General features: G+C 47.9%; 1 protein-coding gene across 1 annotated transcript in view; it reads left to right on the top strand.

Annotated features, from left to right (window-relative positions):
• Positions 1–20331, top strand: part of LOC137522080 (complement factor H-like) — a 485888-nt gene that overhangs the window by 269341 nt on the left and 196216 nt on the right. Inside the window, exon 8 of the mRNA XM_068242107.1 lies at positions 4372–4557. Coding sequence (XP_068098208.1) covers positions 4372–4557 — 186 coding nt within the window. The remainder of the gene's footprint in view (positions 1–4371; positions 4558–20331) is intronic.

Below are 20331 nucleotides of genomic sequence, written 5' to 3'. Positions count from 1 at the left end.
CTCTATGGGGTTCAGGTCAGGAGAGTTGGCAGGCCAATTGAGCACAGTAATACCATGGTCAGTAAACCATTTACCAGTGGTTTTGGCACTGTGAGCAGGTGCCAGGTCATGCTGAAAAATGAAATCTTCATCTCCATAAAGGTTTTCAGCAGATGGAAGCATGAAGTGCTCCAAAATCTCCTGATAGCTAGCTGCATTGACCCTGCCCTTGATAAAACACAGTGGACCAACACCAGCAGCTGACATGGCACCCCAGACCATCACTGACTGTGGGTATTTGACACTGGACTTCAGGCATTTTGGCATTTCCCTCTCCACAGTCTTCCTCCAGACTCTGGCACCTTGATTTCCAAATGACATGTAAAAGTTGCTTTCATCCGAAAAAAGTACTTTGGACCACTGAGCAACAGTCCAGTGCTGCTTCTCTGTAGCCCAGGTCAGATGCTTCTGCCGCTGTTTATGGTTCAAAAGTGGGATCTGCTGAAAAGTGTTATGGAGATGAAGATTTAATTTTTCAGCATGACCTGGCAATTGCTCACAGTGCCAAAACCACTGGTAAATGGTTCACTGACCATGGTATTACTGTGCTCAATTGGCCTGCCAACTCTCCTGACCTGAACCCCATAGAGAATCTGTGGGATATTGTGAAGAGAAAGTTGAGAGACGCAAGACCCAACACTCTGGATGAGCTTAAGGCTGCTATCGAAGCATCCTGGGCCTCCATAACACCTGAGCAGTGCCACAGGCTGATTGCCTCCATGCCACGCCGCATTGAAACAGTCATTTCTGCAAAAGGATTCCCGACCAAGTATTGAGTGCATAATTGAACATAATTATTTGAAAGTTGACTTTTTTTGTTTTAAAAACACTTTTCTTTTATTGGTCGGATGAAATATGCTAATTTTTTGAGATAGGAAATTTGTGTTTTCATGAGCTGTATGCCAAAATCATCAATATTAAAACAATAAAAGGCTTGAACTACTTCAGTTGTGTGTATTTGAATCTAAAATATATGAAAGTCTAATGTTTATCAGTACATTACAGAAAATAATGAACTTTATCACAATATGCTAATTTTTTGAGAAGATCCTGTATATTAAAGGTGTAAGAAAATCTGTGCATGTTCCTGATCCCTACCCATATGAGTGTTATCTTGATACAGGATTGTTTGGGCCTCCATTTGCTTCATGGGAGATTGGGGCTTTGATTGAGGAGTTCGAGATTGATTGGAAGGCGTTTTGCGATTTTTATATCGCAGAAAGCGAAGAGATTCTTAATGCTTGTATTAATTCCGTGTACACTTTGATCGAATCTGGTGAATGTGACGATTGTTTTGTGGACCCGGTGATTTGGGAGACAATTTTGGATGAATTGCACACACACCAACCAACTGACTCCAATAAAGAAACACTGTTATCGGATGATTGTCCCTGCCTTTCTGGGGTAAAGCAAGTGAGTTTTGACACTGTGCGATCTGAAATGAATGAGTGTGCTACTGTTGTTGACACCAGTGTGAATTCTGAAAGATTCTTTACCATGGCAACAGCTTGTGTGGAGTTTGAATCTGTGCAATCTAATGCCTTTTTCTCAGGTGTTCCTGCAGATTATGATCAGCATGGATGTGTCAGTTTTGTCAAAGATATCTGGGATCCTTTGTCCTTTGAAAACAGATCTTTTTCTCCCAGTAATTTTTTAAGATCTTCCATCTATGATCCTGCTATGGGGAAAATTCCTAAACTGCGCAACCTCAGGAGTAATGTTATTATGACTAATAAAAATCCTCATGTTGTTGTCGCAACTTCTTCTGCAAATAAATCTATGCTTCACTCTGTTCACACCGGTGAAAGCACATTGCCTGATGAAAATTGTTCCCATGTTCCTGTTCTGAACCCTTTACAGTCTGGTCCACAGATTGCGGAGGCTTGCGCTTTAGAAGCGTCAATTTCACAACCTAAAGCAATCTTGAATTCGGAAATTTTGCGTTCTGACTCCTCGGATTCGACATTGTTAGCCGAGTCTAAGGGGGAGACAGCGCTTTGGTTTTGCAAATCTGTTTCTGAGGGATCTTTGCTTTGTCCAGAGAATATTTCTGTGAGCCTACCCTGTACCATGTATGAAACTATGATGTCCACTCGCACTGACATTTGTGAGTCCCTTTCTTGCTCTGAAGAAAGTACTGACTCTCCACCCTGTACTCTGGATGAGTCAATATTGCCTTGCAATGAACCTCCTGCAGGGAGCCCAGAGGCTCCTCTAGGTATTGCAGCTAATTGCATCTGTTGTTCTGCCATTTCAGAATTGCAGTCTGATTTGACTGCTATGAAGGATTCTGCCTGCAGTGAGGCTAATCTCAGGGAGTCAGTATTGGTTTCACTAGATATTCCTGTGCATCCTGTTCTAGATGATGAAATTCAGTCTCAGCATATGGTAGAAACACCCCTGGGACATTTGCCTTGTCCGCAAGAGGTATTTGATGTTCGGCCCTGTAACATGGATAGTTCAGAATCCTTGTCAGAAAACTTGGGAAATTATGCTTCTGAGGTCTTGTTCGATGTTCTGGAGGTCTCCGAGTTCCTCCCGGAGGGTGCAGAACTTTTGGGAGGTGCCTCCTGCCCCGCAGGGCCATTTGAGGTTTTGCCTACTTCAGTAGGCATTGCTACTATACTGACTACCTTTTCAGCTCTTGTGGAGCTCCAGTCATGTGTAGTCCATGATGAGTTCTGGTTGGATACAATTACAGTCATAGAGACTTCTAAGTCTGAGTCCAAGTCTGCTTTTGAAAGACCAATGCTTGTGACCACTACTCGTGATGATTCTTTGCCCGGTCCTGGTTTTGGTCTTGCCGTGACGAACTCTGAGGTTGGCAGTTCCTCGATGTGTCCTGAGGTTTCTCTTGTGCTAGTGTACCCCGATGTGCTCTGTGACCCAGAAAGCCCAAGTGTGTCTCGGTTACCAGCATGCTCAGATGCTTCCTCGGTGGAGACATGTTCTGATATTGCCTGCCTGCCTGCTGTTTGACCATTCTTTGGGTCTGAATGCTACAGGTATCTGGAAGAGAGACCTGTCTTCCCTTTGCAAGTTTCAGAGTTGTTCTGCTGGTGAGGAATTTGCATACACTTGTCATGCAAATTGCTTAGCTGTTTATTCTGATGGCTTGCAGTATAAAAAACATTTCTTCCCAGAATTCCTTGCTGGTCATGATGGTTTGTTCCTGCTAACTTGCCTGGAGTCTCAGCCCTCTGCTCATTGTTGGTTATTATTGCTAGCTTAGAGTAGATACCCTTTTGGAGTGCTCCTTTCATTCCTGTTTAGTGCAGTCAGGATTTTGTATATTTGTACTGCTTATTCTATCGTGTCTTGTTCTTGCAATTGCACTGTCGCCAGCGGTTGGCGGTAGCAAATCGTTTTGTCTGTTGGGATCGCACTTACTCTTGCGGAGGAGCAGTGAATCCAATCTGACTTGCTCCTTCTGTCTGTTTCGTCTGGTACGAACGCTTGCTGTAGGCTCGGTGAGATAACCGTCTAGCAAGCATTCGCGTTCTCTATTTCGTGTTTGTGTTTCATTGGTTAGTTAGGGTGGCACGCTTATCACTGGGCGCCTAACGCGCGGTGATCGTGTATTAAACGCGTTCGCTGTTGCGAATGAGTGCGGTGTTCGCGTATAGTTAGCGTTTGTTATTTTCCTTGATGTTCTGATCATTGTTATTTGCTATGTCTTTCTTGCTACACTTGTGCTCTGTCTAATTCGGTCTTGTGTCACTTTTGGCAATCGCCACTCTTGCGATTGCGTTCCCACTTCGGTTCCGTTGTGTGTTCACCGTCGCTGGGTGGCGACTGGATTGGTGGACACACATACATTCTGTCTCTGTGCTCTCTCTCTTTAAGGGCTATCTTGCCGTGCATTGCTTCAACTCGTACAATTCCCATCTGGCATCTGTGGCTGTGCAGAGGCTGTGTTTGTCTGCACTCCACAGCTCCATCTGCTGGTGGGAATTGCCCTCTACAGGTGCATAGCACCCAAGCTGGGTTCTGTCAAATTACACGCTTGTGGAGGATTTCTGCGGTGTCGGCGCGCATCTTGTGCGCTGACCACGGAAATAATTCCCCAATCGTTACAGTATGACCAGTCAAACCGAAATTCCCAGTGTAGAGGGAATTTCTGATTTGTATGTGTTTGTCAAATATGGTTCTTTATGTGTCTTTCACCAACTGGGTTACACTTTCTAACTGGTTGGATTTATTTTGTGGATGGTTAACATTTCACTAAAACGTATCGGTTATAAAAACGCAACCTGACAAAGTCTAAGTTTATTTATATAATTGTATCCATATATTTTTTTATTAACACATTTTGAATGCTTGTTTTTACAGGTAAAAAATGTGACAGACCTTATATACCAAATGGAAAAATCTCTCCTTGGACAAATTATTTTCCTAAGAATGTGGGTGGATATTTTGACTACTCTTGTGATGATGGATATGGACCTCATAACAGAGCTAAAAGTGCACGCGTGGATTGTGATCCAAATGGATGGAGTGAGAAGCCAAGATGTTATAGTAAGTTTTAACTTCCACAAAACAAAAATAACTGAACTACATTTTTGTTCTAGCTCCCCCATCAGTGCCACTTTGTTCCTTCCCTTGTTCTGACACCCCTTTTCCTTCTCTTTCCTTTTGTGGCAGCATCTTATCTGCAACACTTTGGCCTCAATTCACTAAGATCATGCTGGTGATAATAAGTCAATAGAACTTACAGTAGTATGCGAAAGGTTTGGCAACCTTGATAATTGTCATGATTTTCCTGTATAAATCGTTGGCTGTTAAGATAAAAAAATGTCAGTTAAATATAGCATATAGAAAACACACACAGTGGTGTCACAGGAGCCCTCAGTGGCTGACCGCACTTAGCCTTCTAAACGGTGCCAGCGCACAGATCGTGCGAACTCTGGTCGCAGTCAATGCGCAGGAACCGTTAAGAATTAGCCGCAGACAACTCAGAAGGGAGCCTGTGAGACACGGGTGATTACAACGTCACCCACTGGTTCAGAGTAAACTGCCACCACCGCGGTTACTATGGGACCGTGGGGCCCACTAACTGACTGACTAATCCTGCGAATAAAACGGTTAAACACACGATATCCTGTCTAGCCAACAACAAACAAACAGTAGCGTATCTTCAGAGACCCGGGATCATTTCTGTGTGTGCTGATAAGCAGGGTAGCGGAAAGTGAATGACTTGGAGAAAGTCGTTTATTCACGCAATATAAATAATTAATATATACAGACAATTATGAAAATCAACAATTATGAAAACAGCAATAGCCAGTATGAAAAATAAAAGAAGGGAGAAAATTACTTAGTTCCTGGAAAGATGTCCTTATTGTGGGAAGAATCATAAAGTCCTTGGATTCAAAGTCCAGAGTTCAGACCAGGTGGATACCAGCATATCCTCAAGCTGGCATCTGATGAGTGCAAGATGGTTCAGTGTGGAGGACAAAAACCCGCCTGCTGGCTCTGTGCTTTTGATGAAGCTGGTTTGGGGGTGTGGCAATGCCGGCCCCCTCTGAACTACCAGCAAATGACAGTTCATTCCCTCTCAGAGATTTTAGAGCTAAACTTATGAATTGCTGTAACTCCTGAACCATACACGTTACATTTAGGGGGGTAACAGCTTCATACTTGGAGGAAAATACAGATTAATATGATACCTGACATGGCTAGTGCATCAGATCAGGGTCCTGAGTAGATTCATACCTGGGTGGTAGGGGCCCCGGGCCCCTCTCGACTGGTATCAAGAGATCCAGCATGACCCTACGGATCCAATGATACCGCTCTCATAACCACCCTATTTATTGTATTCTGTAAATGGGCAAAAGATTATATTGTACATTCATTTCTTCCTGCTAAGGCTGGAGTCAGCCTGACTGGAGTCCAGCTGTGTCTGCTTCTTGTCTATGAAGGCCCTGTTGGCTCCTTCAATTAACATCTGAATGTGAAATCTGCTTAGACAACTCTGAGTTTACACCTCTGGCTTGATCAGCAGTCACAGGGCCAGTCTTCCTGCCAGCTGCTTGTCACCTTATACCTGATGGATGGGCCATCAGCACAGCTTGAAGCCAGGGACTCTCTGGGCCCAGGCTCATTAGCATATCAAAAGGGCCAACCAGCATTTGGAATGGTGCTCTCTTTGCTAAGAAAAGGACTGCAGACCTCCTACACAATAAATCCAGATTGTACCGATTTGAAGCGCAATCGACGCAGGAATCGAGTGCGATCATTCTTTTCTTCACGGGCGGTTCCAGGACGCGCCTGCGTCCCCGCAATCGTCCGTGACAGCCCCCCCTGGGGAGAAGGCAGATAGACATGCATCAGCAAGATGTGTGTCGTTGCCGCTAACCTGCGATATCTGATCTAGTTCCCCGTTGCAACGGGATAGCCCGTCGGCGTTCTGGTGTCGGCTGCCTGCCTTGTGTTGAATCGTGAAGTCATACTGCTGTAATGACAGGCTCCAACGTAAGAGCTTGCCATTGGTCCCAGCAGTGCGGTTCAGCCAACTCAGGGGATTATGGTCGGTAATGATCGTGAAGGAGCGGCCGTACAGATACGATTGTAGTTTCTGTAGGGCCCACACGATCGCTAGGCACTCCTTTTCAGTTGTGGAGTAGGCTACCTCTCGGGGCAGGAGCTTCCGGCTCAGGTAGAGGATAGGGTGTTCATCTCCTTTTCCATCCACCTGGCTGAGGACTGCGCCGAGACCGTAGTCAGAGGCATCGGTTTGCACAACAAACCGACGACTAAAGTCCGGGGCCTGAAGCACAGGGGCACTCGCGAGTGCCTGCTTCAACGCTTGGAAGGCGTTCTCGCAAGCGGGGGTCCAGCTAACAACCTTGGGGTGTTTCTTGCTAGTGGCATCGGTCAGGGGCTTCGCCAGGGTACTATAGGCTGGAACAAATTTCCTATAGTAGCCGGCGGTCCCCAGGAATGCCTGGACCTGCTTTTTCGTGATAGGCCGAGGCCATGCCAGGATGGCGTCAACCTTTCCCGTGTCAGGTTTCAGGGTGTTACCCCCCACCCGGTGACCTAAGTACTGCACCTCGGTCATACCAATCTGACACTTACTCGGCTTAACTGTCAGATTGGCTGCGGCCAGCCTCTCTAGTACCTGGGACAGGTGTTTGAGGTGTTCCTCCCAGGTGGGGCTGAACACCGCAATGTCATCCAAGTACGCTACAGCGAACCCTTGCAGCCCCTCCAGCAGGTCGTTTACGGCCCGCTGAAACGTGGCAGGAGCGTTCTTCATCCCAAAGGGCATCATCGTGAACTCGAAGAGGCCAAAAGGGGTGATGAAGGCCGACTTCTGCCTCGCGTCAGGTGCAAGTGGTATCTGCCAGTACCCCCGGCTCAGATCCATGATTGATAGGTACCTGGCGGACGCCAGCGTATCCAACAACTCATCGATGCGAGGCATGGGGTAGGCGTCTGTAGTGGTGATGGCGTTCAACTTCCTGTAGTCCACGCAGAACCGAGTTGTCTGGTCCTTCTTGGGGACCAGGACAACAGGGGCTGCCCAGGCACTACAGGACTTTTGAACCACCCCTAGCTCCAGCATCTCCCTCACCTCTTTCTGCATGTCCGCTTGCACCTCTGGGGAGACGCGGTACGCGGATTGCCTGATGGGGGGATGGGTGCCCGTATCTACCCTATGCACTGCCAGACTGGTCCGCCCCGGGACACCGGAGAAGGTGTGCTGGTACGGACCCAGCACCTCCTGCAACTGCTCTTGCTGGGACGAGGAGAGTTGTGGGTTGACGCTTAGGTCGCTGTCCACATCTCGTATGTCAGCCAGCAGGTCTAATAGGGGGTCTGCCTCTCCCTGCTCTAACCGGCTGCACACTGGCAGCACATACTTGGTCCTGTCATGGTGGGCCTTCAGCATGTTGACATGAAAGCTTTTCTGTTTCCTGCCTCCCATGTTCACCAGGTATGTCAGAGGGTTTAACCGTTGCACTATAGTGTAGGGTCCCTCCCAGGCCGCTTGCAGCTTGTTCTGCCTCACTGGAAGAAGGGCATACACTTTGTCACCTACCTCAAATGACCTCTCTCCAGCAGTGCGGTCATACCAGAGTTTTTGTTTGGCCTGAGCCTGGGCCATGTTTTCCGTTACCATTTCCGTGAGGGACTCCATCTTGTCCCTGAACCTGAGAACATAATCAACTACAGCGACATCTGTGGGGTCCCCCTTGCCCTCCCACGTCTCCCGCATCAATTGTAGTGGTCCTCGGACATTCCTACCATACAGGAGCTCGAACGGGGAGAACCCGGTAGATTCCTGCGGCACCTCCCGGTATGCAAACAACAGATGAGGCAGGTATCGTTCCCAGTCGCCACCTTGCGACTCAACAAACGTGGTCAGCATTTGCTTCAGCGACCCGTTGAACCTTTCACACAGTCCATTGGTCTGCGGGTGGTAGGGACTGGAGACAATGTGCGTCATCTGTATCTTTTTGCACAGGGCCTCCATGAGTCCGGACATAAACTGGGTTCCCTGATCGGAGAGCATCTCCGCAGGGAACCCGACTCGGGAGAAAATGTTAAGTAGCGCGTCGGCTACCTTGTCCGCTCTCAGGGAGGAAAGTGCCATGGCCTCAGGATAGCGGGTGGCGTAATCCACCACCGTCAGGATGTACCTCTTGCCACTGCTGCTGGGAGTGGGCAATGGTCCAATTATGTCGACTGCCACTCTGTGAAAGGGCTCACCTATGATTGGCAGTGGACACAAGGGAGCTTTGCGGGGATTCCCAGCCCTTTTTACCTTTTGGCAAATGGTACATGAGCGGCAGTAGTTCGTCACATCTATCCGCATTCGAGGCCAGTAGAAATGTCCCCGGATACGATCAAGTGTCCTGTGGATCCCCAAGTGCCCGGCCAGGGGAATGTCATGTGCGGACTTCAGCACATGCCCCCGGAAGGCACTAGGTACCACAAGCAACTTGGTACCCATCCCCATTTCACCTTCGGTGGGGTGTACAGGCTCACTGTACAACTTCCCACCTTCCCAGTATACCTTGAATGTAGCCTCGTCTGTGAGGGGCTCAGAAGCCTGTTTTCTGAGGGCCTCGAGGCTAGGGTCAGTCTGGAGCGCTTGCACAAATGCAGCACTCTCACTCTCAGCCAGCTGGCCCGTGGCGTATGAGGTTAGTGGCTGAAGGGTACCATCCCTGTGGTCAGAGGAGGGGGAGGAGGCCGGGACCTCCTCTACCTGTTCTGAGCTCAGGGTCTGAGCAGTATGGCTGCGTGTTACCGCTAGCACAGGTATCCCTTCAGAATGGCACATATTGGCATTACCTACATCATTGTCACAAGCATTAATAACAGTAACAGGAACATTTTCATCACAGACAGTTGGTACATCAAACACAGGTACCCGTGAACTAGGCACGTTCAACCCACCTCCCCCCTGTTCTTGCCCCTGGGTGCAAAGTACCTGGGTGTGGGCAGAGAGTCCGTCTCTGTCCTGGCATTCCACAGGGCTTGGTGCAGGTTCATAGTACGACACCAGCGTGCCCAAGTCGGTCCCCAGCAAAACAGGGACCGGCAGTTGGTCCAGGATCCCAACAACCTTCTCGTGGACCCCCACCCCCCAGTCGATGGACACCCGAGCTTGGGGAATGTGAGAAAGAGTGCCCCCCACTCCAGTGAGGGTGAGGTACTGGTCAGGAATGATGGCCTCTGCGGGGACAAGGTGTGCACGCACCAGAGTGACATCTGCTCCGGTGTCACGGAAACCAGTGACAAGCTGGTCATTCACAGTAACCAGCTGGTGATTGCTTGTGATGGGGGAGTTCCCTGTCCCCTTTGCAAACATCAGGTTGGATGCGGCTCCTGGTTGGGGTACGCTGGCAGGTGGTGTCTGCCGCAGGCGAGGTGCGGGGGGTCCAGGTGCTGGGGTGGTCTGCCTCCGCTCCGGACAGGTGAACTTCATGTGTCCCGTCTTGTGGCAGTAGTGACAGGTGACCTCTCCAGAGGCTGCAGCCCTGGGTGCAGAAGCTGTGCTGGCTGGCCTCTGTGGCTGACGGCTCACAGGGGCAGGAGAGTCTGCCGAGGTATTGGGCTGACCTCCTCTCCAGCTGGATGAGACAGTTCTGCGTGTATCAGCCACCCGGGTAGTTGCAAAAGTCTCAGCAAGGTCTGCAGCGACAGTTGCTGAAGTCGGCTTGCGTTCTAACACAAATTGTCGTACATCAGCAGGGCAAATGTTCAGAAATTGCTCGAGGACTATCAAGTCCTCCAGGACGCCATAAGACCCTTTGGTGAGGCCTAGAGTCCACTGGCGGAGTGTGGTGAGCAAGCTGCTGACCACATCTCGGTACGAATCAGAAGACTTTTTCTGCCAGGCCCTGAACTTTTTGCGATAGGCTTCTGGCGTCAGCTGGTACTTAGTAATGATAGCGTCTTTTATAGCAGCATAATCATTATCCTTCTCCGCAGGCAATTCTGCGAAGGCATCAAGCGCTTTGTAGCGCAGCAAAGGTGTCAGATGTCTGGCCCACTGGTCTGGGGACAGACGATACTGACGGCATGCTTTTTCAAAAGACCGCAAAAACAAGTCAATGTCTGTGTCTTTTTCAATATTAGCAAACTTAAATTTTGCACTTACGGGTGCTGCAGCTCCTTCAGCAGGGAGGCTGGGCGGTGAACTCCGGCTGGCCTGTTGAACCTTTGCCATGTTGAGCTCATGCTGTCGTTGGCGCTCCCGCTCAGCGGCTGCAGCAGCAGCGGCTTGCCGCTCCCGTTCCTCCCGCATTTGGCGCTCCTCACGCATGTACTGCAGGTACTTGTCCAGGTCAGAAGCTGTGCTGGCTGGCCTCTGTGGCTGACGGCTCACAGGGGCAGGAGAGTCTGCCGAGGTATTGGGCTGACCTCCTCTCCAGCTGGATGAGACAGTTCTGCGTGTATCAGCCACCCGGGTAGTTGCAAAAGTCTCAGCAAGGTCTGCAGCGACAGTTGCTGAAGTCGGCTTGCGTTCTAACACAAATTGTCGTACATCAGCAGGGCAAATGTTCAGAAATTGCTCGAGGACTATCAAGTCCTCCAGGACGCCATAAGACCCTTTGGTGAGGCCTAGAGTCCACTGGCGGAGTGTGGTGAGCAAGCTGCTGACCACATCTCGGTACGAATCAGAAGACTTTTTCTGCCAGGCCCTGAACTTTTTGCGATAGGCTTCTGGCGTCAGCTGGTACTTAGTAATGATAGCGTCTTTTATAGCAGCATAATCATTATCCTTCTCCGCAGGCAATTCTGCGAAGGCATCAAGCGCTTTGTAGCGCAGCAAAGGTGTCAGATGTCTGGCCCACTGGTCTGGGGACAGACGATACTGACGGCATGCTTTTTCAAAAGACCGCAAAAACAAGTCAATGTCTGTGTCTTTTTCAATATTAGCAAACTTAAATTTTGCACTTACGGGTGCTGCAGCTCCTTCAGCAGGGAGGCTGGGCGGTGAACTCCGGCTGGCCTGTTGAACCTTTGCCATGTTGAGCTCATGCTGTCGTTGGCGCTCCCGCTCAGCGGCTGCAGCAGCAGCGGCTTGCCGCTCCCGTTCCTCCCGCATTTGGCGCTCCTCACGCATGTACTGCAGGTACTTGTCCAGGTCAGTGTCCATCAGCTTTTGTAATGCCTGCTGCATTAGCGGATCAGTACAAACGGACAGTCCAGTACTGGCCGGTTCCAGGCGAGTACTTTCAGAAACTCTGGGATTGGGGTCCACACTGACATTCTCCTGCGTAACTGTTGATGCAGGGCCCTCAGGATGCACAACCTCTGTACGGTCAGGAGTCTCAGTCTCTGGTTCCCCTTGCCTTGAGTCAGATGGGTCAGCGTCTACCTCAGCAGACACATCCAGCTCCTGCAGTTGCTGGGTATCCCATTGAAACAATTCCGTTACCAGGTCCCCTTGTTTCTTGCGGCCAACCTCAATGCCTCTCTCTTGGCAAAGATTTTGCAGGTCCGCCAGGCACATTTTCTTGTAGTTCCCGGACATTTCCACGCCAAATAAAATAAAACTTTTGGGGAGGGGTACTGGCTACACAGTCTCTCTGTATATATAAAAAATATATTGCCTTCCAGCTACACCAACGAATTAGTTCGTTTCTCGATAGCGCTAGCGCTATCGCAGATACTTTCAGCACAACACAGATCCCACCGCTGCCACCACTGTCACAGGAGCCCTCAGTGGCTGACCGCACTTAGCCTTCTAAACGGTGCCAGCGCACAGATCGTGCGAACTCTGGTCGCAGTCAATGCGCAGGAACCGTTAAGAATTAGCCGCAGACAACTCAGAAGGGAGCCTGTGAGACACGGGTGATTACAACGTCACCCACTGGTTCAGAGTAAACTGCCACCACCGCGGTTACTATGGGACCGTGGGGCCCACTAACTGACTGACTAATCCTGCGAATAAAACGGTTAAACACACGATATCCTGTCTAGCCAACAACAAACAAACAGTAGCGTATCTTCAGAGACCCGGGATCATTTCTGTGTGTGCTGATAAGCAGGGTAGCGGAAAGTGAATGACTTGGAGAAAGTCGTTTATTCACGCAATATAAATAATTAATATATACAGACAATTATGAAAATCAACAATTATGAAAACAGCAATAGCCAGTATGAAAAATAAAAGAAGGGAGAAAATTACTTAGTTCCTGGAAAGATGTCCTTATTGTGGGAAGAATCATAAAGTCCTTGGTTTCAAAGTCCAGAGTTCAGACCAGGTGGATACCAGCATATCCTCAAGCTGGCATCTGATGAGTGCAAGATGGTTCAGTGTGGAGGACAAAAACCCGCCTGCTGGCTCTGTGCTTTTGATGAAGCTGGTTTGGGGGTGTGGCAATGCCGGCCCCCTCTGAACTACCAGCAAATGACAGTTCATTCCCTCTCAGAGATTTTAGAGCTAAACTTATGAATTGCTGTAACTCCTGAACCATACACGTTACATTTAGGGGGGTAACAGCTTCATACTTGGAGGAAAATACAGATTAATATGATACCTGACATGGCTAGTGCATCAGATCAGGGTCCTGAGTAGATTCATACCTGGGTGGTAGGGGCCCCGGGCTCCTCTCGACTGGTATCAAGAGATCCAGCATGACCCTACGGATCCAATGATACCGCTCTCATAACCACCCTATTTATTGTATTCTGTAAATGGGCAAAAGATTATATTGTACATTCATTTCTTCCTGCTAAGGCTGGAGTCAGCCTGACTGGAGTCCAGCTGTGTCTGCTTCTTGTCTATGAAGGCCCTGTTGGCTCCTTCAATTAACATCTGAATGTGAAATCTGCTTAGACAACTCTGAGTTTACACCTCTGGCTTGATCAGCAGTCACAGGGCCAGTCTTCCTGCCAGCTGCTTGTCACCTTATACCTGATGGATGGGCCATCAGCACAGCTTGAAGCCAGGGACTCTCTGGGCCCAGGCTCATTAGCATATCAAAAGGGCCAACCAGCATTTGGAATGGTGCTCTCTTTGCTAAGAAAAGGACTGCAGACCTCCTACACAATAAATCCAGATTGTACCGATTTGAAGCGCAATCGACGCAGGAATCGAGTGCGATCGTTCTTTTCTTCACGGGCGGTTCCAGGACGCGCCTGCGTCCCCGCAATCGTCCGTGACAAGTGGTATTTGAGAAGTGAAATTAAGTTTGTTGGATTTACAGAAAGTGTGCAATAATTGTTTAAATACAATTAGGCAGGTGCATAACTGTGGGCACTGTTGTCATTGTATTGATTCCAAAACCTTTAGAACTAATTATTAGAACTTAACCACTTCCCGACCGCCTAACGCACAGAGGCGGCCGGGAAGTGGACCCCGCAAGGACCGCCGTATAGACAAATGGCGGCGGTCCTTGTAGGGGCATGGGCGGAGCGATCGCGTCATCCGTGACGCGATCCTCCGCCTCCGCCTGGCGCCGCTCACCCGCCGCAACATCCCGCCGGCCATACGGAAGCGCCAGCGGGATGTTAACCCGACGATCGCCGCATACAAAGTGTATAATACACTTTGTAATGTTTACAAAGTGTATTATACAGGCTGCCTCCTGCCCTGGTGGTCCCAGTGTCCGAGGGACCACCAGGGCAGGTTGCAGCCACCCTAGTCTGCACCAAGCACACTGATTTCCCCCCCCACCCCAGATCGCCCACAGCACCCATCAGACCCCCCCCTGCCCACCCCCCAGACCCCTGTTTGCACCCAATCACCCCCCTAATCACCCATCAATCACTCCCTGTCATTATCTGTCAACGCTATTTTTTTTTTATCCCCCCCTGCCCCCTGCTCCCTCCTGATCACCCCCCACCCCTCAGATTCTCCCCAGACCCCCCCCCCAGACATCCCCCCCCCATGTACTGTATGCATCTATCCTCCCTGATCACCTGTCAATCACCTGTCAATCACCCGTCAATCACCCGTCAATCACCCCCTGTCACTGCCACCCATCAATCAGCCCCTAACCTGCTGATCACCCCCCCCCCCCCCCACACCAATAGATCGCCCGCAGATCCGACATCAGATCACCTCCCAAATCCATTGTTTACATCTATTCTCTCCTCTAAACACCCACTAATTACCCATCAATCACCCATCAATCACCCCCTATCACCACCTGTCACTTTTACCTATCAGATCAGACCCTAATCTGCCCCTTGCAGGCACCCAATCACCCGCCCACATGCTCAGATTGCCCTCTGACCCCCCCTTATCAATTCACCAGTGCATTAATTACATCTGTTCTTCCCTGTAATAACCCACTGATCACCTGTCAATCACCTGCCAATCACCTATCACCCATCAATCACCCCCTGTCACTGCCACCCATCAATCAGCCCCTAACCTGCCCCTTGCGGGCAATCTGATCACCCGCCCACACCATTAGATCGCCCGCAAACCCGTCATCAGATTACCTCCCAAATGTATTGTTTACATCTGTTATCTTCTCTAAACACCCACTAATTACCCATCAATCACCCATCAATCACCCCCTATCACCACCTGTCACTGTTACCCATCAGATCAGACCCTAATCTGCCCCTTGCGGGCACCCAATCACCCGCCTACACGCTCAGATTGCCCTCAGACCCCCCCTTATCAATTCGCCAGTGCAATATTTACATCTGTTCTCCCCTGTAATAACCCACTGATTACCTGTCAATCACCTATCAATCACCCATCAATCACCCCCCTGTCACTGCCACCCATCAATCACCCCCTGTCACTGCCACCCATCAATCACCCGCTGTCACTGCCACCCATCAATCAGCCCCTAACCTGCCCCTTGCGGGCAATCTGATCACCCACCCACACCAATAGATCGCCCGCAGATCCGACGTCCGATCACCTCCCAAGTGCAGTGTTTACATCTGTTCTCTACCCTAAACACCCACTAATTACCCATCAATCACCCCCTGTCACTGCTACCTATCAGATTAGACCCCTATCTGCCCCTAGGGCACTCAATCACCCGCCCACACCCTCAGAATGCCCTCAGACCCCAGCCCTGATCACCTCGCCAGTGCATTGCTTGCATCTATTCCCCCCTCTAATCACATCTTGAGACACCCATCAATCACCTCCTGTCACCCCCTAGCACACCTACCCATCAGATCAGGCCCTAATTTGCCCCGTGTGGGCTCCTGATCACTCGGCCAAACCCTCAGATCCCCCTCAGACCCCCTTCCGATCACCTCCCCAGTGCATTGATTGCATCTATTTTCCCCTATAACCACCCCCTGAGACACCCATCAATCACCTCCTGTCACCCCCCTAGCACTCCTATCCATCAGATCAGGCCCAATACAACCTGTAATCTAAAAGGCCACCCTGCTTATGACCGGTTCCACAAAATTCGCCCCCTCATAGACCACCTGTCATAAAAATTTGCAGATGCTTATACCCCTGAACAGTCATTTTGAGACATTTGGTTTCCAGACTACTCACGGTTTTGGGCCCGTAAAATGCCAGGGCGGTATAGGAACCCCACAAGTGACCCCATTTTAGAAAAAAAGACACCCCAAGGTATTCTGTTAGGTGTATGACGAGTTCATAGAAGAACTCGCCATACACCTAACGGAATACCTTGGGGTGTCTTCTTTCTAAAATGGGGTCACTTGTGGGGTTCCTATACTGCCCTGGCATTTTAGGGGCCCTAAACCGCGAGGAGTAGTCTAGAAAACAAATGCCTCAAAATTACCTGTAAATAGGACGTTGGGCCCCTTAGCGCACCTAGGCTGCAAAAAAGTGTCACACATGTGGTACCGCCGTACTCAGGAAAAGTAGTATAATGTGTTTTGGGGTGTATTTTTACACATACCCATGCTGGGTGGGAGAAATTTCTATGTAAATGGACAATTGTGTGTAAAAAAATCAAACAATTGTCATTTACAGAGATATTTCTCCCACTTAGCATGGGTATGTGTAAAAATACACCCCAAAACGCATTATACTACTTCTCCTGAGTACGGTGGTACCACATGTGTGGCACTTTTTTACACCCTAAGTACGCTAAGGGGCCCAAAGTCCAATGAGTACCTTTAGGATTTCACCGGTCATTTTGCGACATTTGGTTTCAAGACTACTCCTCACGGTTTAGGGCCCCTAAAATGCCAGGGCAGTATAGGAACCCCACAAATGACCCCATTCTAAAAAGAAGACACCCAAAGGTATTCCGTACGGAGTATGGTGAGTTCATAGAAGATTTTATTTTTTGTCACAAGTTAGCGGAAAATGACACTTTGTGAAAAAAAACAATTAAAATCAATTTCCGCTAACTTGTGACAAAAAAATAAAAACTTCTATGAACTCACCATACTCCTAACGGAATACCTTGGGGTGTCTTCCTTCTAAAATGGGGTCATTAGTGGGGTTCCTATACTGCCCTGGCATTTTAGGGGCCCTAAACCGTGAGGAGTAGTCTTGAAACAAAAATGACCTGTGAAATCCTAAAGGTACTCATTGGACTTTGGGCCCCTTAGTGCAGTTAGGGTGCAAAAAAGTGCCACTCATGTGGTATCGCCGTACTCGGGAGAAGTAGTATAATGTGTTTTGGGGTGTATTTTTACACATACCCATGCTGGGTGGGGGAAATACCTCTGTAAATGACAATCTTTTGATTTTTTTACACACAATTGTCCATTTACAGAGGTATTTCTCCCACCCAGCATGGGTATGTGTAAAAATACACCCCAAAACACATTGTACTACTTCTCCTGAGTACGGTGATACCAGCATGTGTGGCACTTTTTTGCACCCTAACTGCGCTAAAGGGTCCAAAGTCCAATGAGTACCTTTAGGATTTCACAGGTCATTTTGAGAAATTTCGTTTCAAGACTACTCCTCACGGTTTAGGGCCCCTAAAATGCCAGGGCAGTATAGGAACCCCACAAATGACCCCATTTTAGAAAGAAGACACCCCAAGGTATTCTGTTAGTAGTATAGCGAGTTCATAGAAGATTTTATTTTTTGTCACAAGTTAGCGGAAATTGATTTTAATTGTGTTTTTTCACAAAGTGTCATTTTCCGCTAACTTGTGACAAAAAATAAAATCTTCTATGAACTCACCATACTCCTAACGGAATACCTTGGGGTGTCTTCTTTCTAAAATGGGGCCATTTGTGGGGTTCCTATACTGCCCTGGCATTTTAGGGGCCCTAAACCGTGAGGAGTAGTCTTGAAACGAAATTTCTCAAAATGACCTTTGAAATCCTAAAGGTACTCATTGGACTTTGGGCCCTTTAGTGCAGTTAGGGTGCAAAAAAGTGCCACACATGTGGTATCGCCATACTCAGGAGAAGTAGTATAATGTGTTTTGGGGTGTATTTTTACACATACCCATGCTGAGTGGGAGAAAGATCTCTGTAAATGGACAATTGTGTGTAACAAAAATTAAAAAAATTGTCATTTACAGAGATATTTCTCCCACCCAGCATGGGTATGTGTAAAAATACACCCCAAAACACATTATACTACTTCTCCTGAGTATGACAATACCACATGTGTGGCACTTTTTTGCAGCCTAACTGCGCTAAGGGGTCCAAAGTTCAATGAGCACCTTTAGGCTTTACAGGGGTGCTTACAATTTAGCACCCCCCAAAATGTCAGGACAGTAAACACACCCCACAAATGACCCATTTTGGAAAGTAGACCCTTCAAGGTATTCAGAGAGGGGCATGGTGAGTCCGTGGCAGATTTCATTTTTTTTGTCGCAAGTTAGAAGAAATGGAAACTTTTTTTTTTGTCACAAAGTGTCATTTTCCGCTTACTTGTGACAAAAAATAATATCTTCTATGAACTCATTATGCCTCTCAGTGAATACTTTGCGATGTCTTCTTTCCAAAATGGGGTCATTTGGGGGTTATTTATACTATCCTGGAATTCTAGCCCCTCATGAAACATGACAGGTGGTCAGAAAAGTCAGAGATGCTTAAAAAAAGGGGAAAATTCACTTTTTGCACCATAGTTTGTAAACGCTATAACTTTTACCCAAACCAATAAATATACACTGAATGGGTTTTTTTTTTATCCAAAACATGTTTGTCCACATTTTTCGCGCTGCATGTATACAGAAATTTTACTTTATTTGAAAAATGTCAGCACAGAAAGTTAAGAAAATCATTTTTTTGCCAAAATTCATGTCTTTTTTGATGAATATAATAAAAAGTAAAAATCGCAGGAGCAATCAAATAGCACCAAAAGAAAGCTTTATTAGTGATAAGAAAAGGAGCCAAAATTCATTTAGGTGGTAGGTTGTATGAGCGAGCAATAAACCGTGAAAGCTGCAGTGGTCTGAATGGAAAAAAAGTGGCCGGTCCTTAAAGAGAATCTGTACTCTAATAGTCTTACACTAAAAAGCATACCATTCTATTCCTTATTTTCTCCTGTGCCCCTCTGTGCTGTTTCTGCCACTCTCTGCTGCAATCCTGGCTTGTAATTACCAGTTTTAGGCAGTGTTTACAAACAAACTAACCAGCTCCTAATAGGTTCACATATACAGAGTGTGTGAGTCATTCAGTGTGCAGGGGGCCTGCAGAGGGTGTGTATCGCTTCTATCCAATGACAAGCAGCCCTGCACATTCCACACATTCAAAGCCTTAGCCCGACAAACAGGACAGAGGAAAGATACATTGATTTATTACAGAGACAGTGCAGTTAGGAAAGACTGCAGTAAGCCCCAGCACATTAGAACAGGCATAGGAACTTATAGGATAGAAGAACTAAGGCTGAAAAAATTGTTACAGAGTCTCTTTAAGGGGTAGAAAGCCCTAGGTCCTCAAGTGGTTAAATTGGCTTGGTAAGCTCAGTGACCCCTAACCTACATACACAGGTGAAAACAATTATGAGAAAGAGTATTTAAGTAAGTCAGTTGTAAGTTTCCCTCCTCTCTGAAGAGTAGCAACATGGGGGTCTCAAAACAACTCTCAAATGACCTGAAGACAAACATTGTTCACCCTAATGGTTTAGGGGAAGGATACAGAAAGCTGTCTCAGAGATTTCAGCTGTCTGTTTCCACGGTTAGGAACATATTGAGGAAATGGAAGACCACAGGCGCAGTTCAAGTTAAGGCTTGAAGTGGCAGACCAAGAAAAATCTTGGATAAACAGAAGTGACAAATGGTGAGAACAGTCACAGTCAACCCATAGACCAGCACCAAAGACCTACAACATCATCTTGCTGCAGATGGAGTCACTGTGCATCATTCAACCATTCGGCGCATTTTACACAAGGAGATGCTGTATGCGAGAGGAAGCCTTTTCTCTGCCCACAACACAAACGAAGCCGCTTGAAGTATACAGTATATGTTATGCATGGCAGAAAAAGAACACAGCATTCCAAGAAAAACACCTGCTACCTACAGTAAAATAAGGTGGTGGTTTCATCTCGCTGTGGGGCTGTGTGACCAGTGCAGGGACTGAGAATCTTGTCAAAGTTGAGGGACGCATGGATTCCACTCAGTATCAGCAGATTCTGGAGACCAATGTCCAGGAATCAGGGACAAAGCTGAGGCTGCACCATGGCTGGATCTTTCTACAAGACAGCAACGCTAAACACTGCTCAAAATCCACTAAGGTATTAATGCAAAGGAACAAGTACAATGTTCTGGAATGTCCATCTCAGTCCCCAGACCTCTATATAATTGAAAATCTGTGGTGTGAGTTAAAGAGAGCTATCCATGCTCGGAAGCCATCAAACCTGAATGAACTACAGATGTTTTGTAAAGAGGAATGATCCAAAATACCTTCAACCAGAATCCAGACTCTCATTGGAACCTACAGGAAGCATTT

This window comes from Hyperolius riggenbachi, chromosome 6 (genome assembly GCF_040937935.1).
Source record: "Hyperolius riggenbachi isolate aHypRig1 chromosome 6, aHypRig1.pri, whole genome shotgun sequence".
NCBI classification, from domain to species: domain Eukaryota; kingdom Metazoa; phylum Chordata; class Amphibia; order Anura; family Hyperoliidae; genus Hyperolius; species Hyperolius riggenbachi.
This window is presented reverse-complemented; position numbering and strand designations above follow the sequence as displayed.